Raw genomic sequence first — 21,714 nt, forward strand, 5'->3', positions numbered from 1 at the left:
AACATGATTCGAACATTTATAGGCGCTAATGTGTGAAAAAGTTACTATAATTCCAAAAGTCTTATAACTTTGATCAGGAATGATTCTTTGGTGTTTAATTTGTAGTTGGTTGGTTATTTCATCTTTCCTTTTTTTGTTCCATTCATCATTTGCCAAGCATCAAAAGGTCTTGAGGCTGTAATTATTACCAGAGAAGTATTGACAGTGAATACATGTGATGTTTTTGTTTTTTTTAATTACAAAAATATCCAAGAAAACATTGTCACTGTGACTGCTGTATAGATGCAATGTGTCATTATAAAATGGATTCTCAAAGAATTTGAGAATCTTTTAGAATAATCGTCAATTTGTTTTTGGATATGTGAAGCCCTTTGAGACTGCTGTGATTTAGGGCTATATAAATAAACTTCACTTGACTTGATTATAAAATGGATCATTTCTTGCAGCACCCCTAAATAATCCCTCAGTTCGCAATGCCTTGCGTGGCAGTGATCGGGTTAAAGCCGAGACTCCAGCGATCCTATCAGTGAGTTGCGGTCCGGGCAGTCCCAGCCCACCGCCTCCTGCCAGCCTGCCTTACTCCTTCCCGAGGAAAAAGGTGGTGTGTGGACACACTGCCGGTCTAACATGCTTCTGTCTTTCCGGGCTGTAGTTGTTTATTCAGCCTGCGGATATTTGCGCTGCATGCAAATACTTTTTTTTTCTTCAATTTTTTTGTTGTCGCCAATTAGTCGCCGCGTCTTGCGAGGAGCGTCCCGGACACCGCACACGGTAGGTCGTGAAGCAATAGTGGTAGTGGTGGTTTCATTTGCGTGGGGTTGATTTTCGCGTCTTGTGCCGCTGTCTAGTCGGGCAATCACCCAAACGTTACGTAAATATACACACGGGCTTTTGTAGACATTATGATGATGTGATTTCATTTTGGTGTATATGCCAGATTGTGGGATCTTTTCATAGTGATGTGACACAATCATTAAGTTTGATCAGAAAAAAATAAGTACGTACAGTATATTATCTGGCTTTCCAGTTAATTGTTTGGCATTGTGGATCTGGAAACAGTCAACTTTCTTTACTGTGCGCACGCAGTTTCTCTATGGAATAGTTTTGTTGCCAACCTTGTGTTGTTGTCTTGTTATACTAAAAGTTGTTTGTGTTAATGTGGCTGTGAGCAGTACTTCCCTGCACACTGTTTTAGTTTGAGTGTAAGAACTATTCCTAAATGTCTGTTCTCCTCAATTAAATTAGTGATGTAGAAATGTCGATTTTTTTTTTTGGCGTCCAATATAATTTTTAAGGCGTACTCTTTCCGGTCCTGATCCGATACTGAAACCCCCCCGTTTTTTTTTTCTTTTTTTTTTCTCTTTGATTTTTATTTCAACTCTAAGGTGCGGAAGGAGGAGATGAGGACAGACCTAAATTAAATTTAACCAAAATATTGTCGAAGAAAAGAACATTTTGTGTGTTTACCTCTGATGGGACAAACCAAAAGTTGCAACAACAACTTAAAAGTGTCAGTGTTGTTGCCCAGATTGGTATGTTAAACAGCCCAGCTGTAAAAGGCGACCCTTTGGGGGTCGACTGCAGGGGTCAAATATGTCCATAGTCTCCTGACGACTAGCGACATGTCAGAGTACGTCGAGCTGTATGTACGTATCTAGTCGAGAGTTAACCATGAAGCGTGGTAATTACTGCATATCAGCCTAAATTAAAAGGACATCAGGTACGATATCGATATTATTGTGATAACGTTCCTAAAATAATTTTTATTACTTAATGAAATCATTGAAATTTGTCATGTGGCAAAATAAGCAATATTAATGTATTCTTGGCTAATTAATTTAAAGAAATATTAAACATGTATGGTGATGTACGTTTAAGTTTGCATCTGACTGGTAAAATTCTGATAAAAGCATAAAATTTCATAAGAATCTTACTGCAGGTCTTCACGATACGCATATTGCAAGGGTCAATATTGCAATATTGATCATTTTTTTGATATATTTTGCAGCCCTAACGCCAGGTACCTTAACTTCTTTTACTGTAGCTCGCCATTAAGGTGTCTCAATCGCTTGGACTCCCAACTAATCAAAAACCTGACATGAGATATTGTCGAAAACCAGATTCTTTGTCATCAGCTACGTCATTTGCAACTACTTACTTTTGGGAATCACTCCAAATGTCTTGGCTTGGCTTTCTGTTGAGTTAGAGGAAAAGAAAACGCAAATCACTGCCTCATCCTTATTGGAGCAGGTCAGTTTTTTGTCAACTAAGGACAGACTTTATAATCAGATAATTGATCATTTAAAATCATGATGATTCTATGAAATTGAATTTTAATCGCACTGCAACCAGAGTTTGTGCTTTAAAGGAGAATAACATGAGACATTGAGATACATCCATAAAGTTACGCACTATGGCAAACTCCTCCAGGCAGCATTCCTCTGCTCAAAATGACAAGTCAATATTTCAAAATAATTCATGATCATTGCTTTTCCTCAGTGCTAATAAAAAACATGCTAGTCCTTATTGTCAATGCTGGCAATTGGTACACTTGCAGGCTGAATTCTTTCAATCCAGAGCATTTATCGCCTGAACTGTGTCTAAGCCCTTATTTAAAGTCATTACAGGCGCTTGACAGCTGTAGCCAGACAAATGACTTCATCTGGGTTTCCCTCAGCCCTTCTAGCCTCAGGCATAGAAGTTTGAAATTCTCCGCTTCTTTAACCTGACCTGATCGACTGTCACACTCATATTTCACCTCATACTCACTCACTGTCGAGGTGTCATGTAGTGCATTTGTCATATAGACCATAACTAGTCGATTTAGAGACTGGCATGAAAGTCAGGGTAACATGATGTATCGCTCGGCGGTCAGACACCAATATATTTATTTAGCATTAATTTCCAGGGTGGATGAATTAGTTGTCAAACTTAATACTGAACAGCCTGATATGTTATGGTGTGTTATCTAATCATTAAAAAAATAATAATAATAATTTCAGATATCTGTGTTTTGTCAGCAAAGAAAAAGTCGGGTTGTTTTTATACTAAATGTTTCCCTCTCAAACTAATTTCATTATTAATTAATTAATTAATTTATTTATTTATTTATTTATTTTTGTTTGTTTGTTTATTTTTATTTGATCTGGGCCATATGGGTCTTTGGTCTTTTTTTGCATCTGAAATAATCACAATGAAGCTTTTTTTTTATTTTATTTTTTTTTTTATATACATCTTTCAAAATGTAGCCTATAGCAAAAGGGAAAATCACCATGACAAGAACAAGAGATACCAAGATATTTCTCTCAACATGTGTTTGTGACATGGGAGTGGCCTTGCAAGCCTTTAACCTTCTGAGCAAGTGTAAGCCACAGCTCGTTCCTGTTTTTTTTTGGTCATGCCAGGTTAAAAAAAATAAATAATTGTGCCTTTCTTTGACAGGCAAAGATTTATTTAAGATGTTACATCCAGCAGTGACATGCCCTGTTTAAAGCACCACAGTTATAATTAGGGTCTGAATCATCTAAGATTTTCCACGCCATCCACCTTCAGTTCCAAACTATGTATTGGAAGGTGGATGTTTTGTTGCAAATACAAAAAAAATCATTTTGTATTATGTACTATTAGTAATTATTATAACATGCGGCTAAAGCTCTTCGTAATGTTGACATACAACCCAAAAATTAGCTCCTCGCAAAAAGATCTTAATCTGAGGCGAGATGTTGCTTCACAGCATATCATAGTTCAGCTAGTTTTCAATTTACGAACATCCGACTTCCGCATCGTTGTCATATAGTTTCCTTTGGAGGGCCATTATGACTGTCAACGTCTTATATTATATCCAGTTTAGGCTACACAACAAACTGATCAATAACTAGTTTTGAAATCAGAGACTAGTAAAAACTGTTCCAATATTTTAAAAAGACGAATGCTAATAAAAATCGCTAGCAGTATCTGTAGTTTTGAAAAGTGAAGACAATTTGTAATTTTAGTATCGACACCTGAAGTCGGTGCACAATTTGTCTTTGCGGGCCAAATAAAATAATGTGGCGGGCCGTATCTGGCCCCTGGGCCTCGAGTTTGACACCAATGGAGTAACCAAAGCTCTGGCGGAGCAGCACCTGAAATATGCTCCCAGAAAAATGACTGATTTTAACTGACAGTCAATCTACAAATCAGTCATGCTTTTATGCATTCCCACATTTCATTTTATGGTTCAGGGAAAGCATTTTGAAAGAAGGGGTGCAACTGCCCAAATACTTGGGAATCCGAACAGCTTATGTCTTTCCCTTCTGTTTTTTTCTGACAGTAATCGAGCCAGGCCCATTGGGAGAGGACAATGGCCCTGAGCGACACGATTGATGACCCTCTGGTCCCCAGCTGTGAAGGACATCCTCTCTGTATGGGTGAAACTGTACCTTCAGACACGAGTATACCAGATAGCAATGTGCAAGAGCCTGTCACAGCTGCCTCAAATGGTGATGACCTTTCAGCAGAAGGAGATGAAGAAACCTCAGTTAGGAATGCGGCATGTAGACAGCTGCAAAAGAAGCCAAGATCACACGTCCAGAGAACAAACAGACCAACCCAAAACGGTGGAGTTGTCAAACAGAACGGAACCCTCAGGACGCTCCCCCACCCGACCGCCTCTGCAACTTCCCCCGCTGTCATAGATTCTCAAACCAAATCCGCTCGATCCCCGTCCTCCCCTTGTCTCCAGTCCTCACCGTTCTGCTGCCAGCAGTGTCGCTTGCACTCCTTTTGCTGCCCCTGTGGTCAGCAGGAGTGCCCACTCTGCAAGATTCCAAGCCCGGGCCATGGGCTTGGCTTGGTTCCTCACGCCAGGAGCCCTCTGACCTGCTCTGGTTGTCCACCTGCTTGCACTTACTCGCACCCCCGGCCTCATCTTACACACCCTAGCACTCCACTTTGTCTACACCATCACAGTCACCAGCCCTGGCAGGAGCATCTCCAGAATTCAACACATTCTACTGGAATTAGGTAAGCGTCATTTAATTTTTTTTTTGTACTCATGATATCTGTAAAGACGTGACCATTGAATATTTTTAGAATTGATTATTCATTCGATTAATATATATATATACTTTATATCTAATAAATGTATATACTGTAAATTTCTGACTATAAGTCGTGACTTTTTTGGCAAATTTTAACCCTAAATCACAAGTTTTAGTTGGTGCGGTTTATAGTCTGGAGAGGCTTATAGTCCGAAAATTACGGTATGTATTTTAAAAATATATATGTTTTTAGAATCAATTATTCAGTCAATTAATATACATGTATATATTTAATAAATAAATAAATATATGTATGTATATATGCACACCATGTTAATATTTTATTTTTTGTTTATTTAGGGGATTATATTATGTCCCATTTATGTTCAACAATATTTTGGTTTCATTTGTTCATTAAAAGTGTATCCTGCTGGACCCGCGACCTAAAATACCCTCCTGTGCAATTAAGTTTGGCATCCCTGCTTTTAAGTATAGGCAGTTTCAACACTCATCAGATAGGCCTCAATGAAAAGGCACTGTACATCCACACATGCTCACACGGCAACCATGCAAAGCTGTATGCTCGTATTAAAGCCATTTGTTGGCAAACCTTTCCGGTTTTTTTTTTTCCAAGTGTTCCATATTTAGTGAGGAGGGAGTTGACTTTTCCTCAAACCACATCCCATCACCGCATCTGAAACTGGGACTATTTAATGGCGTGCATCATCATTTGCATAATCCTATATTTACCAGTGCTGCAAAGATGGGAGGAAATTTACTAAGGTGTTTTCATGGTAGCATTATTATTTATTTTTTTGCCTTGATTTCGCAATTCTCAACATGGAATATTCTTTATTTGGGTTCAATAGGAGCAGCACTCTAATCTGTAACTCTGGAAGTAGTTTATTTTTTTTGTCGTCAACCCTAAGAGGGTAACTTTCAAGCATCTGTGGTTCATTCCATCATACATTTATTCCATGTTCAGTTTTTCTTTTCCTTTCATGTACTTCTTTAACCTCCTTAAATGCACCCCTACCCTCACCCCTATTTTTCATTCCACTGGTGAATGGGGAGCAGATGTGGCAGACTCTTTTAATGTTGAACTGATTTTCTTACGCACCAAAACTTTTTAGCAACTAAATTTTCGAATTACAGAAGCTTGATTGGACCAGGGTAATCTAATACATCGCTGGGTGGAATTTAAAAATGACAACAAATAAAATCTCCACTGAAATCTTAAAATCGATGTTGATTTAAAAGGTGCGAGTGCATCGGACTGAATTTTTTTAAAATAATTTATTTTAAATAATTTTTTTACTAATATTTTTTTTTAAATAATTTTTTTATTGCTAATAATTTTTTTTAAATCTAATTTTAAGTTTGATAAAAAGTAAAACAGAGCTAGTCGCCTGAAGATGGTGAGTCTCGTCGAAAAACGTGTTGTCGCAAAAATATTCAAATTTTGCTGGTGAGTAATGACTTTCTTTCTTGACTGGCTTTCAAACTGTTGGCAATGAAGAATTACTCGTCTGGCACGGGGCCATGTTTTTCTGCCTGCTCTTGTAATGACGTATTAAATGGGTGCACGTCGCCGATTTCATGGCTTGCTCAAAAACTAATCATGTGCAACGTTCCAGAAAAGCACACATCAGGTCTGTGGAGGCTTTATTTCTGACACTAATTGCTCCAAACTTGAAGGCCTGTTTCATGGAATATTTGTCCACCTGTCTGAAAGCGAATGGAGTTACCTTCAGGCCCCAAAACACACAGACTTGTGTTCATGGACATATTATATAAGGCTACAAATATGTGCTTTTGAAATCATCCAACAAAATAATTGATGATATACTTAGTTTTCACTTGTTCATTGCCTTTTTTGTTCATTGTCTTTATCATTGTCAATCCATATTTCGAAAGGAAAGTTGTGACTACCTTGTGGAGGTTTTTTTCCCACCATGATTGAAGGTTCTTTGGTACAAACGAAATAAAAATCTTGTTTAAGCTTCAACAAACTATTTTTTTTTGTTTTGGATCTAGAATCCCTGCTTTGATTCAATACCAAAGTCTTTAACCGCACTTGAATAAAGCCAAATTGTCAAACTGTGGCCCGCGGGCCAAATTTGGCCCACAGTGTAATTATATTTGGCCCGCCAAGACAAATTCAGCATCGACTTTGTGTTAATACTAAAATTACAAATTGTCTTCTCTAATAGAGATGTTACTAGCAAGTTTTATCATTCATCTAGTTTTTACTAGTCTCTGATTTCAAAATTAGTTCAACTAGTTTGTTGTGTTGACTAATATTAGACGTTCATACATTTATTTGGGTTGGTAGTCCTAATGGCCCTCCGAAGGAAACTGACTATGATGCGGCCAGCGACAAAAATGATCACATCGCCATACTCGCACACGCTTCTCGACCCCCCCCCCCCCCCCCCCCCAAACTTTTTGTGTTTCTTTGCTCTGTCAGCACAGCGTTGAGTGAGTGGCCAGAGGCCTGTGTTTACCTTATTAATTAGCCCAGTGATCCAAAAAGACTCCCACAGGTAAATAGAAAAACAGTGAAAGTTACACAGAGAAAAGAAAACAAGACAGAAGCCAGGAAAAGGAAGAGACGATGAAGTTGTTAGTCGGCCATTGTGTTTTCCTATTTTTTTGCCTAAAAACATAGACAAGCAGGAACTTATATATGTTGCAGATGTGGGGGACAGTTAAAATTAGACATGTCTTTGAAAAAAAATGAAAAATTTACTTAAGGGATTTTGTTCAATATTATCAGAACAAATAGTTTTAGGGTTTTCATTGCACACTTTGTTCTGCTGCTTCTGCCGAGAGCCAAAGGTCACATGGCATCATAAATACTAAATACTTCTCGCCTCCTCCAAACGCTCCCAAAATATTTTTGGGGGGATTGGCCGCCGCTTTGACATTAAAATGTAAACGGTATTTATCTGTCTCATTTTCTTTTTTTCAGCCCTGCTTGGCCCTTTCGATTCCCCAAAAGGTAAGGCCTGCCAAAAACAAAGTCTCCTGTTGATGGTCTGGATTGCAAAAATGTCTCTCCTCCACCCCCCCTCCTTTTTTCTTCCCGTCCATCCATCACTGCTGTCACTCCTCTATACTGAGTTATCTCGTGGGAGTTGTGTCTGTCTGTACCTGGCTTTAGCTGACTGCATCTCATCATTTCTCACTCACACAGCTAAAAAAATTGAATATCAATTTAGACTGTCCTTCTTGCATTTTTTAGTTATTCAGAGCTCATAGCTGATTGGCCGGTGGTGGTTCTCGGCGTGTGCACAGTACTAATTGTCGTGTGCGCCCTGGTGGGTGTCCTTGTTCCTGACCTCCCTGATTTCTCTGACCCTCTTTTGGTGAGTATCATCCGAATGAAGAGCTCATTTTAAGGTCAGATTACAACCTGTTGTTTACTGAACCTCTGTCTGTTCATCGTCTTGATCACTTTATCCTGCTTTGTTTTACATATTGAGCCTTAGCCAGGAAACTCGTGTCAATTTTACTGAAATTACTGCGCGCAACATTGTACTGCTGCCTTATATGATGTCTAAATTGATTAATGGACAATTAATCGATTATCAAAATAATCGACAACTATTTTAATAATTGAGTAATTGTTTAGAATCATTTTTTACCTTAGAATGGTCCAAATTCTCTAATGTTAGTCTCTCAACGGCAGTTGTTGATTAATATTGAATTTAATTTATTAAAAATATATTATCTTTTGTGTGAAATCAAACATTTGTAAACGTCTACTTTTATTATGGACAACGATAACCGCACCAGTAACTGAATCAGTTTCAGAGTTTGGTGAGTACATTAATCCCTCTAGTGTGATTTTGTTTACTTATTGTTTTTAATCACTAAACAATAGCAAATAAACAATGGTAAATGAAAAAAAAAAATTGTAATTCACTTCCATGCAAAATATTTCCCCCAAATAATTGACAGAATAATTTATTCTAAAAAATTAATATTTTGGGAGCCCCAATTAGCTGTTACCTCTTGTTAATTAACAATGATTGCTTTATTTTTATTTTATTTCAAAGGGTTTTGAGCCTCGAGGGACTGCCATCGGTCAACGATTGGTCACATGGAACAACATGGTGAAGAACACTGGCTACAAAGCGACACTGGCCAACTATCCCTTCAAATATGCTGACGAGCAGGCTAAAAAGTAACTGAACTAAACCCAAGACATCATTGTCAAACTTTTTCATTTAGGGTACAGATTTTCAATGTGACTAGCATCTGAAGTCTGCAACTGATTGATTCAAAATGTGTCTGTCACATCAGAGTTTGAATGTGTACTCACCTATTTGCATGCGGGACCTTTCGCAGAGGACACAAACACACTTAATAGCAACTCAAGACTTGCACTGAATAGAAATCAGGTTTTGTTTGGCTTTGCACTTTGGATAGGAGCCTCTGTATGAAGCCAGATGGTTCATTGTGAATCCCCCCGTAGACAAAAAAAGGAATTTGTGATCAAACCCTTCCCATCTTTCAATGTTTCTGTCTTTAGACATAATTGTGTGCTTATGTCTGTCAGTAAGCTTCCCCACTTCATCCCATATCTGTCAACCCTGTCCCCTTGCCCCCACCCACAGAGGTGGGTAGGAACTAACTTCATTTAGTGTGTTACATTTACTCTTGGACTTCTTTCACAAGTTAATTTTAATGCAATGCAGTTTTTTACCTTTTAATTTTTACCTAGTTACATTGAACTATACAGTATATATTCCGTCACAATTTTTATTTTTACGTTTTTTAAATTATTTTTACAAATAATTATATATTTTTTCAATTATAATTTTCATATTTTTTTCAATTAATAATTTTTAAGAACTTATTTTAAAGTGGTATTTCTGTGCAACATTTTAATTTTCATGTTCTGATTTTTTTTATTTTTATATATTGAATCCAAAGTCTCCCTTTGAGCCTTGAAGGGAATAATTGTATTAAATAATATTGTAATCATCCGATCATTTTTGGTTGCTTTCTAGTCACCAAGAACCCAAGTGGCCCGAAGACCACTTTGATCGAGAAAAACGGCATGCAGAGTGGGACTTCAGTAAGGAGTTTTTCTGTGATGTGCCTGGTAAGGTTGGTTTTAATTTATCCAATTGGTTTACAATATAACACATTGATTGTATGATGTCTCAATCAGGAAAAAAAATGATGTTTTATTTTGCCTAATTTTTATTTACAATTTTATACAATTCTCCTTTATACTGTACCTCATGTAGGCTCCAGCTATTCCAGACTGGTTTTCTCATCTGCTGAGGGGAAGAATTTGTGGAATATCCAAGCCATCAAATCCATGTGTAATCTGGACAACACGAGGGTATGAATGCAGAACATGCATATTGTATATTATTTCAAGAAGAAAATAATTACCGTATTTTCCGGATTATAAGGTGCACCTTCAATGAAGGGCCCATTTTAAAACTTTGTCCTTGTATAAGGCGCACCGGACTATAAGGCGCACCATTAATGCATCATGTCAGATTTGTAATCCCAATCAAATCATTCTCCATTTTATCTTTATTTATTTCAACTTCAGATGCAACAAATTACTTTATAATCACAACATAATAATCCATAGTCTTTCTGATTCATGATTCATAGTCTTCAGTGGGCCACTTATGATTGATTTCATGACACAATGCTTCAGGCCAGTTTAAATTTAGGAATGTGGTCCATTTATAAGGCGCACCAGACTATAAGGTGCACTGTCGGCTTTTGAGAAAATTTTAGGTTGTTAGGTGCGCCTTATAGTCCGGAAAATATGGTAAACCCGTTGGCCATGTATTCTGTTACTATACTGATTGCTTCTGTCCATAGGTGCGCTCTCATCGTGACTACTGGAGTCTCTGCCAGCGCACCAACGATGCTTCATGTTGCCCCAGCTGGACTATTGGGAACTACATAGCAGCCCTCACAAATAGATCATCCTGTCAAATGATTACCGAGCGTGACGTATCGCACACGTTGAAGATTCTGCGCTCTTGCGCCAAGTACTACCACAATGGCACGTTGGGACCCGATTGCTGGGACATGGCCCTGAAACGCAAAGATCAGCTAAAGTGTGGCAATGTGCCTCGGAAGTGCACCAAGTATAACGCCGTCTACCAAATGATGCACTTCCTGGTTGATAAGGACTTCCTCAGTCCGAAGAGCCTGGAATTTCCCCCGCCTGTCCTCATGTATAGCATGCTCTTCTCGCCAACAGAGAAAGGAGAGTCTATGATGAATATTTACCTCGATAATTTTGAGAACTGGAACTCCTCGGACGGCATCACCACAGTCACCGGGATCGAGTTTGGCATTAAACATGACCTTTTTCAGGACTACCTACTGACGGACACGGTGTACCCAGCTATAGCTATCGTTATAGTCCTACTGGTCATGTGTGTGTACACACGGTCCGTTTTCATCACGCTAATGACAATAATAGCCATTATTAGCTCCCTCATTGTCTCTTATTTCCTCTACCGCATGGTTTTCAACTTTGAGTTTTTTCCCTTCATGAATCTCACGGCTTTGATCATCCTGGTGGGAATCGGAGCGGACGACGCTTTTGTGCTTTGCGATGTATGGAATTACACCAAAATTGATAAGCCTAATGCCGAGCTGGCAGAAACTGTCAGTGTGACTTTGCAGCACGCCGCTTTGTCTATGTTCGTCACCAGCTTTACCACCGCTGCTGCTTTTTATGCTAACTATGTCAGCAACATCACCGCTATCCGTTGCTTCGGCGTCTACGCCGGAACGGCCATCTTGGTTAATTACATCCTCATGGTGACGTGGCTTCCAGCTGTGGTGGTGTTGCATGAGCGCTACCTACCAAACGTGTTACCATGTTCTAAGCCCCAACACCAGCAAACCGGGTACTGCATCCAAATGATTGTGGCAGGTTTTTGCCAAAAGGCTAGCAGATGCTTGTTTAGTGTCTCTGAAGCTTCTCGAATCTTCTTTGAGAAAGTCCTTCCCTGTATTGTCATCAAGCTTCGTTACCTCTGGCTCTTCTGGTTTCTTGCACTTACAGTGGGCGGGGCATATGTTGTTTGTGTCAACCCAAAGATGAAGCTTCCCTCACTGGAGCTGGCAGAGTTTCAGGTGTTCCGTTCCTCTCACCCTTTCGAGCGCTACGACGCAGAGTACAAGAAACTTTTCATGTTTGAGAGAGTGCATCATGGAGAGGACCTCCACATGCCTATCACCATCATCTGGGGTGTCACACCTCTGGATAATGGCGACCCCCTGAACCCCAAAAATAAGGGAAAGTTAATGCTGGACAGCAGCTTTAACATCGCCAGTCCAGCGTCTCAGCTTTGGATCCTCAATTTCTGCCAGAAGCTTCGAAACCAGAGTTTTGTCTTTCAGTCAGACGAGCAGGACTTCACCAGCTGCTTCATTGAGACGTTCAAGCAGGTCAGTTCTCCTTGCGCCAGTTTATTAGGTACATGTGTAATACCACTGACTAATTGTTCATTCTATTCTATTAAGAGAATTTTTAAATTCAGTAAAATAAATACTTACACTTTATTATTTACAGGCATGACAAGTTAAGATATAAAATGAGAGGTTTCATTCCAAAAAAAAAAAAAATATATATATATATATATATATATATATATATATATATATATATATATATATATATATATATATATATATATATATATATATATATATTTAATACCATAAATTTTGGACTATAAGCTACGACTTTTTTTTTTTTTTTTTCGCAAATTTTGAACCCGGAATCACGAGTTTTATCTGGTGCGGCTTATAGTCCAGTGCGGCTTATAGTCGGAAAATTACGGTATTATTGTGAGCACTTTACTGTAACAATACACAGTGTGAACATTAAGTTCAATCAAAACTGTAATTAAAAAAACTGGACTGGACAAAATTGTACTGTATTAAAAATCTTAACATTTTAAATTTAACTTTTAATAATATTTTATTAATTATACATGTGTGTGTGTATCTTTTTTAAACAGTGGATGGAGAACCAAGACTGCGAAGAGGCATCCGTCTACCCCTGTTGCAGTCAATCCACTTTCCCCTACAAGCAGGAAGTGTTTGAGCTGTGCATCAAGCGGGCCATTATGGAGCTTGATCGCAGTACCAACTACCACCTGGACAGCAAGACGCCTGGACCTCGATTTGACATCAACGACACCATCAAGGCCATTGTTTTGGAGTTCAAGAGTACCTTCCTCTTCACGCTAGCCTATGAGAAGATGCATCAGTTCTACTGTGAGGTCAGTGAATATTTTTATTTTATTATTGTTATATTTCCTCAAATGATGGCCTCTGCTCTTTTTGACACAATTGTCATTGTAAAACAATGTTAAATGCTCAAAGACATAATTCAAGGGAATTTAAATTACCGTATTTTCCGCACTATAAGGCGCACCGAGAAACCTCAAAAGCCGACAGTGCGCCTTATAATCAGGTGCGCCTTACATATGGACCAATATTGAGCCACTACAACAGGCGTGTCCAAAGTCCGGCCCGCGGGCCAAACGTATATATCTTATATATGGACAAAGTTTTAAAATGGGCCATTCATTGAAGGTGCGCCTTATAATCCGGTGCGCCTTATAGTGCAGAAAATACGGTATTACTTGCTTTAGTAATTTGTGGAATTTTCCCATGACACCAAATGTAATAGTTACCTTTTGGTTATCCAGGTGGACGCTTGGATAACGGAAGAGCTGCGCCACGCCCCAGCAGGCCTCAACCACGGCTGGTTTGTCAGCAACCTGGAATTCTTCGATCTTCAGGACAGTCTGTCCGATGGCACTCTGGTTGCCATGGCGCTGTCTGTAGCTGTAGCCTTCAGCGTCATGCTACTCACCACATGGAACATCATCATCAGCTTATACGCCATCCTATCCATTGCCGGGACTATTTTTGTCACGGTGGGCTCTCTGGTGCTTCTCGGTTGGGAGCTGAACGTCTTGGAGTCGGTCACCATTTCTGTTGCTGTTGGACTGTCGGTGGACTTCGCCGTCCATTACGGTGTAGCCTACAGGTTGGCTCCGGAACCGGACCGCGAAGGCAAGGTGATTTTCTCCCTCGGCCGCATGGGTTCCGCTATTGCTATGGCTGCCTTGACCACCTTCGTCGCAGGGGCCATGATGATGCCCTCGACCGTGTTAGCCTACACCCAGCTGGGCACCTTCATGATGCTGATCATGTGCATTAGCTGGGCCTTCGCCACCTTCTTTTTTCAGTGCATGTGCCGCTGTTTGGGACCTCAGGGCACCTGTGGCCAGATCCCACTGCCCAAAAAGCTGCAGTGTCAGGCTTTCTCTGAGGACCTCACCGAAGGCTCTCCATCCGGTTTGGCGAAATATCAGCTAGACAGCGGAGATGGAGAGACGGAACATTATGAATTAGAACCGCTCGCTTCAAGTCATAAAGCTGAAGACAAACCTCAAGAGGATCGGGACGTATGTACTCAGCGTCGTAATGGAGTCCACCATACTTCCCAGTACTCACACACCCAGTATAACAATAAAATGGAGGCTGGCAGATGTAATCCTGAAAACGGCCTTGTAGCCACTCACAACAGTCAGTCTCAGTGCCAGTACTCTCAAAACACAGACTGCTCATGTGGGGAGCCACCTCCACAATGGACACCCCACTCCTGTCCCCAGCCTCTCCAAGACTCGCATCCCCTCCTATCCCCCTGTCCGAGCCAACCGGACCAAGTCTGCACACACGTGGATTGCTGCAAGCACTACGTCCCCTGCCCGCCTCCCCACTTGCACCGCTGCGGTCCAGGAAGGCTGGTATACCCCAGACAAGCACCCGCACCCTGCTGCCATCTTAAGTATTGCGTTCCAAGCCCAGAGGCTCCTTCTGAACATAGATCCCAGCACACCACCCAAAAACCTGGCTCCGAGTGTCACGCACAAGAGCCCAATCATCGGCCAGAAGTGCCAAGTCCAATTATCAGCTCAACTCACACAGACAGACATCTGAAAACGCGAGAAGGCGGTTGCAAGCCTGCGTGCGGCATAGCCACAGAAACCACAACACAAGAGGATGTTTGGTGTAAGATCCCGAGCCAGCAGGAGGAAAAAGCAAGTGTGAAAAAGTGCAAGCAGAACTCCAAACGAGAGCGGGCGTCTTCTGGCTCGCCAAAGAAAGTTTACTGTTTTAACAGGGCGTTGAAGGTCAAGTGCAACTCGGCTTCAGAGTTCAATGTGCCAAAAAGTGAAACAAGTGTGCCTCCTATTATAATAAGCAGCAGTCGCTCTTCTGAAAGCTTATGTTAGGATAAAAATATACAACATCAAATTTTTATACATTGACTCGCTAAATATTTCTTTATTTGCTCACATGGGAAAAATTTCTATTTTTAGTTTTCTTCCTACAGCCAATTTTTTTTTTTCAAACAATCTTAACACTTGATGGGGTTTTTTAAACAATGTGTTAATATATTGCAGACATTTGCACAGTCAGAAAAAAAAACGCACATATTTGCTATTAAATGCGACATAGGTATCACATTTCACACTATTTAATATAATATTGCTTGTCAGCTGTTTTGTGTGCATTGAAAGTCTCCAATGGATTTTGTTCTGTACGATTAAAATGTCCCACTTAACCGTATTTGTCCTGTTTATCAACAGATGCCACCAACCACAAAATATGAATATTTTATAAGCAAATATTCGTAATTGGTTCAGAAATAGCAGCGCCTTTCCTGCTGCGTGTCTGACCTCAAGTAATTGGCAGGATTCAAAGTCAGGCTTCAGTTTACTTTTATTTTGATTTACACAAGATCAGATTTCTTCACAGATAGCCCAACATTGTTATATAAAGTGATTTTAATAGCGCAAATAAGTTTGCGTTGTCATTTACTACATGAGAAATATGTAGGGACCTTGAGTTTCCTTCAAAAAAATTGGAACGGCAATTACTTTAGTTGTTGTATTCTGAAGGCATTTGGATTTCACATCAATATTAGATTTAAAAGTCAAGCTAACTTTTTGGTGTTTACATTTCTCCTTTCAATTTCCTCTTTAGGAAGTAAAATGGATTCTCTGTTTGAATAAGGTTTGATGATTTACTTGGTCCATAAAATGTTTTTTATGTGAAACCTGAATATCGTGTGTGTACAACAAAAAAAAGAAAACTCTTAGAGGAGATTGTAAATTTATCTACAAGTCTGAGGTAGCTGAGTTGGCTATGATCATTTTAGTTTTTTTAATACTTGGGAGATACATCAGAGCTCCCTCCGTGTATTTATTGCCTTTCTTGTGATGTGGTACTTCAAGCAGCGGTGTGTTTTCAAAGCCTACTTTGAAATGGCAAATTTAGCAGTTTATTTTAACTTCTTGACACTTTTTGCTCTTAAAGCTTCAATGTAAAATTCATAAATGAATCTCAGAGGAGTCACCCAGTAACCACTTGCTATGGAAATGTGTTTTTTTTCCTCGCATATGTACAATTAGACACATTCTAGGTTTGGACCTCCCACGTTGGAGGATCACATGTATACTTATTTTGACCACGTCATTTGCCTCCATCTCATCCGTGACTACTTTTCTTCTTCTCTTGCGCAAAACTGACCATAAGACAACAAGCACCTCTGTGATGATATTGATTTAAACAGAGGTCAAATATTAGCTGTGGCCTGGAAAGGGGCGTGGCTTATTTAATTTTTCAAGGGGGCAGTAGAACTCATGTTGTATATTCCAGCAAGCTTTAAATAACCGTGAAGAGGTCACAGTGATTCAGAGTTTAACACGGTAAACATTTGCTTCACCTTTTCAAATTAGATCTCGCCGGAGACAGCGGAAGGAACCAGATTTATGGAGATGAAACAGTGTTCTTATGTTTAATCAGTCAAGACCAGATGTCTTTTTTTAACCGAAATCTTTTTGCCTAGGTGATGGTTATTACAAATATATTTCAAAATGAAAGAAACTATGAGAACTGAATATCTCTGGGTGTTGCTGAATGAGTTTGATTGATAGGAAAGTGAGTCTCCTTTAAAAACAAATGCAAAAAAAAATACTATTTGTAATTTCAAGTTAGATCCTTTTTCAATAACTTCAGCAGTTGTCTTCAACAATCAGCTAAAGTTAGCGCTGCGTTTTTTCTTTTTTTTTTCCCTAAAGTGGAAACAGGATGGAAGTGTTCCTCTTCCCAGTAGCTTCCTGTTTTCAGTAACTTTGTCGTTAAAAGAAGCTTGGTGACCCGAGCTGTACGCTCTCAAACCAAAATGTCCCTTTGGGGAAATGCTATCGTTTTTCGTCCTCATTTTGGATTGAAAAAGAATGTGGTAATAGTCCGACAGTATCCAGTCAAGTATGGGGCCAGTCAAAATCGCAAAGGACTACTTACAATCAACTAAGGAACTAAGGGGGGGGGGGGAGAATGCACCGCTCTCATTTAGTGGTGAAAATTGAAAGTTGTTTCTCCTTACTATATAACAATACGGTCAAAATGGAATTGCTATAAAATCAATGATTGATTCCTGCTTCTTTGTAACACCTGTTTTCTTACTTTTAACTATTGGGGATAACAAAGGCTGTCACCACATCCCTACAGCAGGAGTGCTTTTTCATTCAGATGTTCTTGTTGACAGGTCACAGCTGTGCTTCAATGTTCTCAAGCTGAATGTCGTTTCCAGGTGGAATGTCAGGCTTTGGCGCTTCCTCGTCAAATTTCTTCACCTCAGTCTCTTTGAGGATGTTGGAAACCAGGCGCTCATAAAACCACTCTAGGTCCTGAGGGTCGTCTGGCCAGATCAGGTACTCTCTCCTCTGGACGAATGCTCGGACTGCATTGCACTTCATCAGCTGGTAGTGAGCCACCTTTTGTTGGATTACATCAGAATACGGCATCTATATGTATTGGAGAATATTCATGGAGAAGAACTGACCTTCCCGACCACCACCATAATCAGAACATTTTTTAGCTCAGTCAGCATGCGGCCCTGAGCCAAGGTAAACGCCTCCAAGCACCAGCCATCTGAAGGGGGGGAGGGGGGGGGGATAATGAAATTAGATATGGAAATGTTTGGAAACGAAAGAAAAACATGTCATTACACGTGCTAATCTACCAGGTTATTATTTTCAGATGCATTTGATAATCTGGATTTTTCTGACTGACTGAAATCAGGATCACATTCGGTCACTGTTACATGTGCCCCCTGGGGAGCAAAAATTATGATGATTCCAAAGATCCATAACTAGGAGGGTCTGAAATAGGCTCCAATGGCTGGATTAAAAAAAGTTCTCAGTCGGGTTGAATTGAGTAATATACAAAATGTAACAATTACTCAATGTATCTTTCCTGTGATCAAGAAAATACACGTTGTCCTTACCTTTAAGGAACTCTTTGGAGACGATACACAAAGTCTTTCTACTGCCCCAGATGGCATCTCTAATGTTGGTGAGGTGATCTTCACCAGGCAGGAAGTCTCTGGCCTCGAAACAACAGTGGAGGATGTTCTCTTCAGAGAATTTATTGTCCAGTTTTTTCAGTAAAGCAGCTTCTACCCACATGAAGTCTGTGTTGCTGAAGCAAAGATAGACATCATACTGAGCGTCCTCCAGAGGAGGCGGGGCTTTGGGCCCCTCGAGAACTCGACTGACAATTTTTTTGTAAGTGATATAAATATATCCACGAAGACGTGCGTAAGCAATCCCACAAAGTATGGTGGTGAGAATGAGAAGAGCAGAGAAGACGAATAGTGCAAATTTAAGTTTTTGGACCGCTAGATCGTCATCGACCTCACATGGTTCCACCATCCGGGAGTAGTTGAGCAGTGGAAGGTCATAGTTAACAGCCGGGAACTCGCATCGGTATTTCTCCAGACTGAGGAAGGTTACGTTGGTGTCATTCATCCACTTCAGGAAGGTTTCGAGTTGACAGTCGCAGTAAAACCGATTTCCCGAAAGGCTGAGGAAGAGGAGGGAATCAAAAGTCATTGGATCTGGGTAGGCCAAGAAGTTGTTGGACAGATCGAGGTTTGTAAGGCTGTTGGGTAAAACATCTGGCTGCAGATAGGTCAAGGCGTTAGAAGACAGGTCAAGCTCAATGATTGAGTTGAGACCATGAAAAATGCCCTTTGGGAGACTCTTGAGGGAGTTGAAGCTTAAATTTAGACCGAGCAGATTTTCAAGATGATCAAAAACATCAAGGCATGTCCCATCAGCCCAAACCAACTGCAGAGAGCTATCATGAAGATCTAGCACTTGTAAGCTATGATTAAAAGGAATCGAAATGTTCTGACCAAGCGTGCACCACTTAATGAAATTACCACCAAAGAAGAAATTCTGCAGATTTTTAAAATGACTTAAAATGAGATAAACATCCTCAAGGTTTGTTAATCGATTATTGGTCACGTCCACGTGAATCGGATTAAGGCTTAGTTCATCTATCCTGTATATACTAACCAACCGATTGTCACCCAGAAGAAGATATTCGAGATTTGGCAACGATGCAGGGAAACCTAAGGTCCGCAGGGAGTTTCCTGTCATATATAATGCTCGTAATTTTGGAAGACCTTCAAAAGCGCGATATCCCAGCGCTCCAATGTGATTAAAAGACAAATCCAAAACTCTAAGCTCTGTCAGACTGTTAAACGTGTGTGAAACTACTTCTCCTAGAAGATTGAACGACAAGTTGAGCAATCTTAAATTTCCCTCAACACCACTGAAGGCTTGGTTGGTAATTTGATTGATTTTGTTTTGCGAGACATCAATTATTATCGCATCGGTAAGAGAACTGAAGACGGCTCTCTGTAAGGCAAATATTTGGTTTTTAGATAAATCAAAAATATTTATTGCGCTGTTTGCAAGACCTTCAAATGTGTACCTGTCTGGATCTGGTATATTGTTGTGTGAAAAACCTTTCCCTAATTGGCCGGAGAATATGAGATGAGCAATGGGAGTACCCTGAATCGCTTTAAAAAATAGTTGGGTTGCGGTCACGTTAAACCCGCTGGTTGATAAATCAAGAATGTTGAAAGCCATTCCTCGAAACGGGTTTCCGCATCTTCCCCAGTCGAAATCCATAGCGGCCATTTTGTACAAGTGATTAGAGTCTAAATTGAAATGTGTGAAGTACTTCCCTCTGAAACCAATGAGATCTTCTTCACAGAGTTGTTCAATCTTATTCAACATGAGGTTAATCTCTACCAAATTAGAGAGATTTTGAAAGAAAAGTCCAGGAGTGACTTTTTGGAGTAAGTTCCCGAAAAGATTAAGTACTTGTAAGGACAAGAGCGGCTCAAAGTAGTTTTGCGCCAATATGGAATCTGTCAAATCGCAGTGGTCCATGAAAAGGTATTTCAAACTGATCATCCCCGCAAATGCTCGTGGCTCCAATTGAAGGCCAACATTATCACCCAGAACTAAGCGAACCAACTGTGTCTGTCTGAGGAACGCGTTATTCCTTATTACAAGCGTCGCATTTTGCTTCCCAAGATCCAATTCTAGCAGTTGCTCCAGATTTTGGAGTGACGTGCTATTAATCTCACTGATTCTGTTCATCTCCAAGTAGAGGTGGGTGATGTTTGAAGGCAGATCAGGCACCCATTGGTGATTCTGTCCGTGACAAGCGGCTACAGGGCCGTATATTTTACAAGATGGGTAACACTTGGCAACCTGTAGAAAGAAAACAAAACGGGGAATCAGAAATTGACAGAGTTGTGATTAACTGTTTAAGTTATTGCCCTCACGACCCGACCCCAAATCAATGGAAGAAAATTGATATATAAAAAATAATATATATATATATATATAAAAAATCAATAAATAATAATAAATAATATAAAATAAATATATAAATATATAATTATATATATATATATATATATATATATATATATATATATATATATATATATATATATATATATATAATCAATAAATATGTATAATATATAAATAAAATAAATGTAGTTTTGCAAAAAAATAGCAAGTAAAGACAGTCTGACACTACCTACATTACCAAAACAACAAGTGGTTAATATGACTATCCACCTTTAGTAAGTTTGCTTTATAAGTTCCTAACCTTCTTAAGTGACAAGCAACATGTTCCTTGCAAAGATAAAATCAGGTTTCCAGAAATGAAAGGAGTGACTGTATAAAAAAAGCGTACAAGTAGACAGCCAAATGCTTAAATGATTTGGTAACATTAACCTTTCTTGTTGTTTGCTGTAACTTCTCTTGGCACACCCTTCTTTTGTCTCAAAATGTAGAAATAATACTCTTGGGTCTCTTTTTCATAGACATATTTAGTCTTCAACAAAATACAACAAGATAAAATCTGAGAAAATGTTGTCCACCCAGGACCAAGTTAACATGCATTCATAAAAAATGCTCAAAATACAACAACTATAGTAAACAAACTTTTAAAAATAATGCAATTGGCATTGGACAAAGTGTGCAAACCTACCTGAACAATCACACAGATGAAGACCAGCTGAAGAGCCAGGATCCACAAATTGTACTTCCCACAGTTCATTATCCTGGTGGGGCACACATTAAAAGTGAGCCAAAGCCGCTACTGTCAACCAAAGCACAATGAGCGGTGTACATAACCGAGAAGGAAGTTGCGTAAGACTGTTTGCCTTACATTGGTTAATAGTTCATTGGTGCAGCTTGCTACACTCATAAAAGGCGTTTACTGA

General features: G+C 39.6%; 2 protein-coding genes across 5 annotated transcripts in view; one reads left to right on the top strand and one right to left on the bottom strand.

Annotated features, from left to right (window-relative positions):
* The window catches only part of disp1 (dispatched homolog 1 (Drosophila)), a 30,093-nt gene extending 14,424 nt beyond the window's left edge, over nt 1-15,669 (top strand). For 3 of the 4 annotated variants that reach the window (XM_049756780.2, XM_049756781.2, XM_049756782.2), the window contains 9 exons: nt 4,310-5,001; nt 7,993-8,022; nt 8,266-8,389; nt 9,083-9,210; nt 10,040-10,134; nt 10,283-10,380; nt 10,881-12,470; nt 13,046-13,309; nt 13,742-15,669. In XM_049756780.2, coding sequence (XP_049612737.1) covers nt 4,340-5,001; nt 7,993-8,022; nt 8,266-8,389; nt 9,083-9,210; nt 10,040-10,134; nt 10,283-10,380; nt 10,881-12,470; nt 13,046-13,309; nt 13,742-15,337 — 4,587 coding nt within the window. In that variant the 5' untranslated portion in view covers nt 4,310-4,339 and the 3' untranslated portion in view covers nt 15,338-15,669. Of the gene's footprint in view, nt 1-557; nt 772-4,309; nt 5,002-7,992; nt 8,023-8,265; nt 8,390-9,082; nt 9,211-10,039; nt 10,135-10,282; nt 10,381-10,880; nt 12,471-13,045; nt 13,310-13,741 lie in introns of those variants that run through there. The other variant, XM_049756779.2, reaches the window with a different exon arrangement.
* Nucleotides 15,670-15,809: 140 nt separating this feature from the next.
* Nucleotides 15,810-21,646, bottom strand: LOC125990087 (toll-like receptor 5). The gene is made up of 4 exons (XM_049756815.1): nt 21,480-21,646; nt 18,400-20,686; nt 17,956-18,044; nt 15,810-17,887 (listed from the first exon to the last, which is right to left on the bottom strand). The coding sequence occupies exons 1-4, from the start codon at nt 21,546-21,548 to the stop codon at nt 17,660-17,662; spliced, it is 2,673 nt and encodes an 890-aa protein (XP_049612772.1). The 5' UTR covers nt 21,549-21,646; the 3' UTR covers nt 15,810-17,659.
* Nucleotides 21,647-21,714: the final 68 nt, after the last annotated feature.

The sequence above is a fragment of the Syngnathus scovelli genome, chromosome 20, assembly GCF_024217435.2.
Source record: "Syngnathus scovelli strain Florida chromosome 20, RoL_Ssco_1.2, whole genome shotgun sequence".
Taxonomy (NCBI): Eukaryota; Metazoa; Chordata; class Actinopteri; order Syngnathiformes; family Syngnathidae; genus Syngnathus; species Syngnathus scovelli.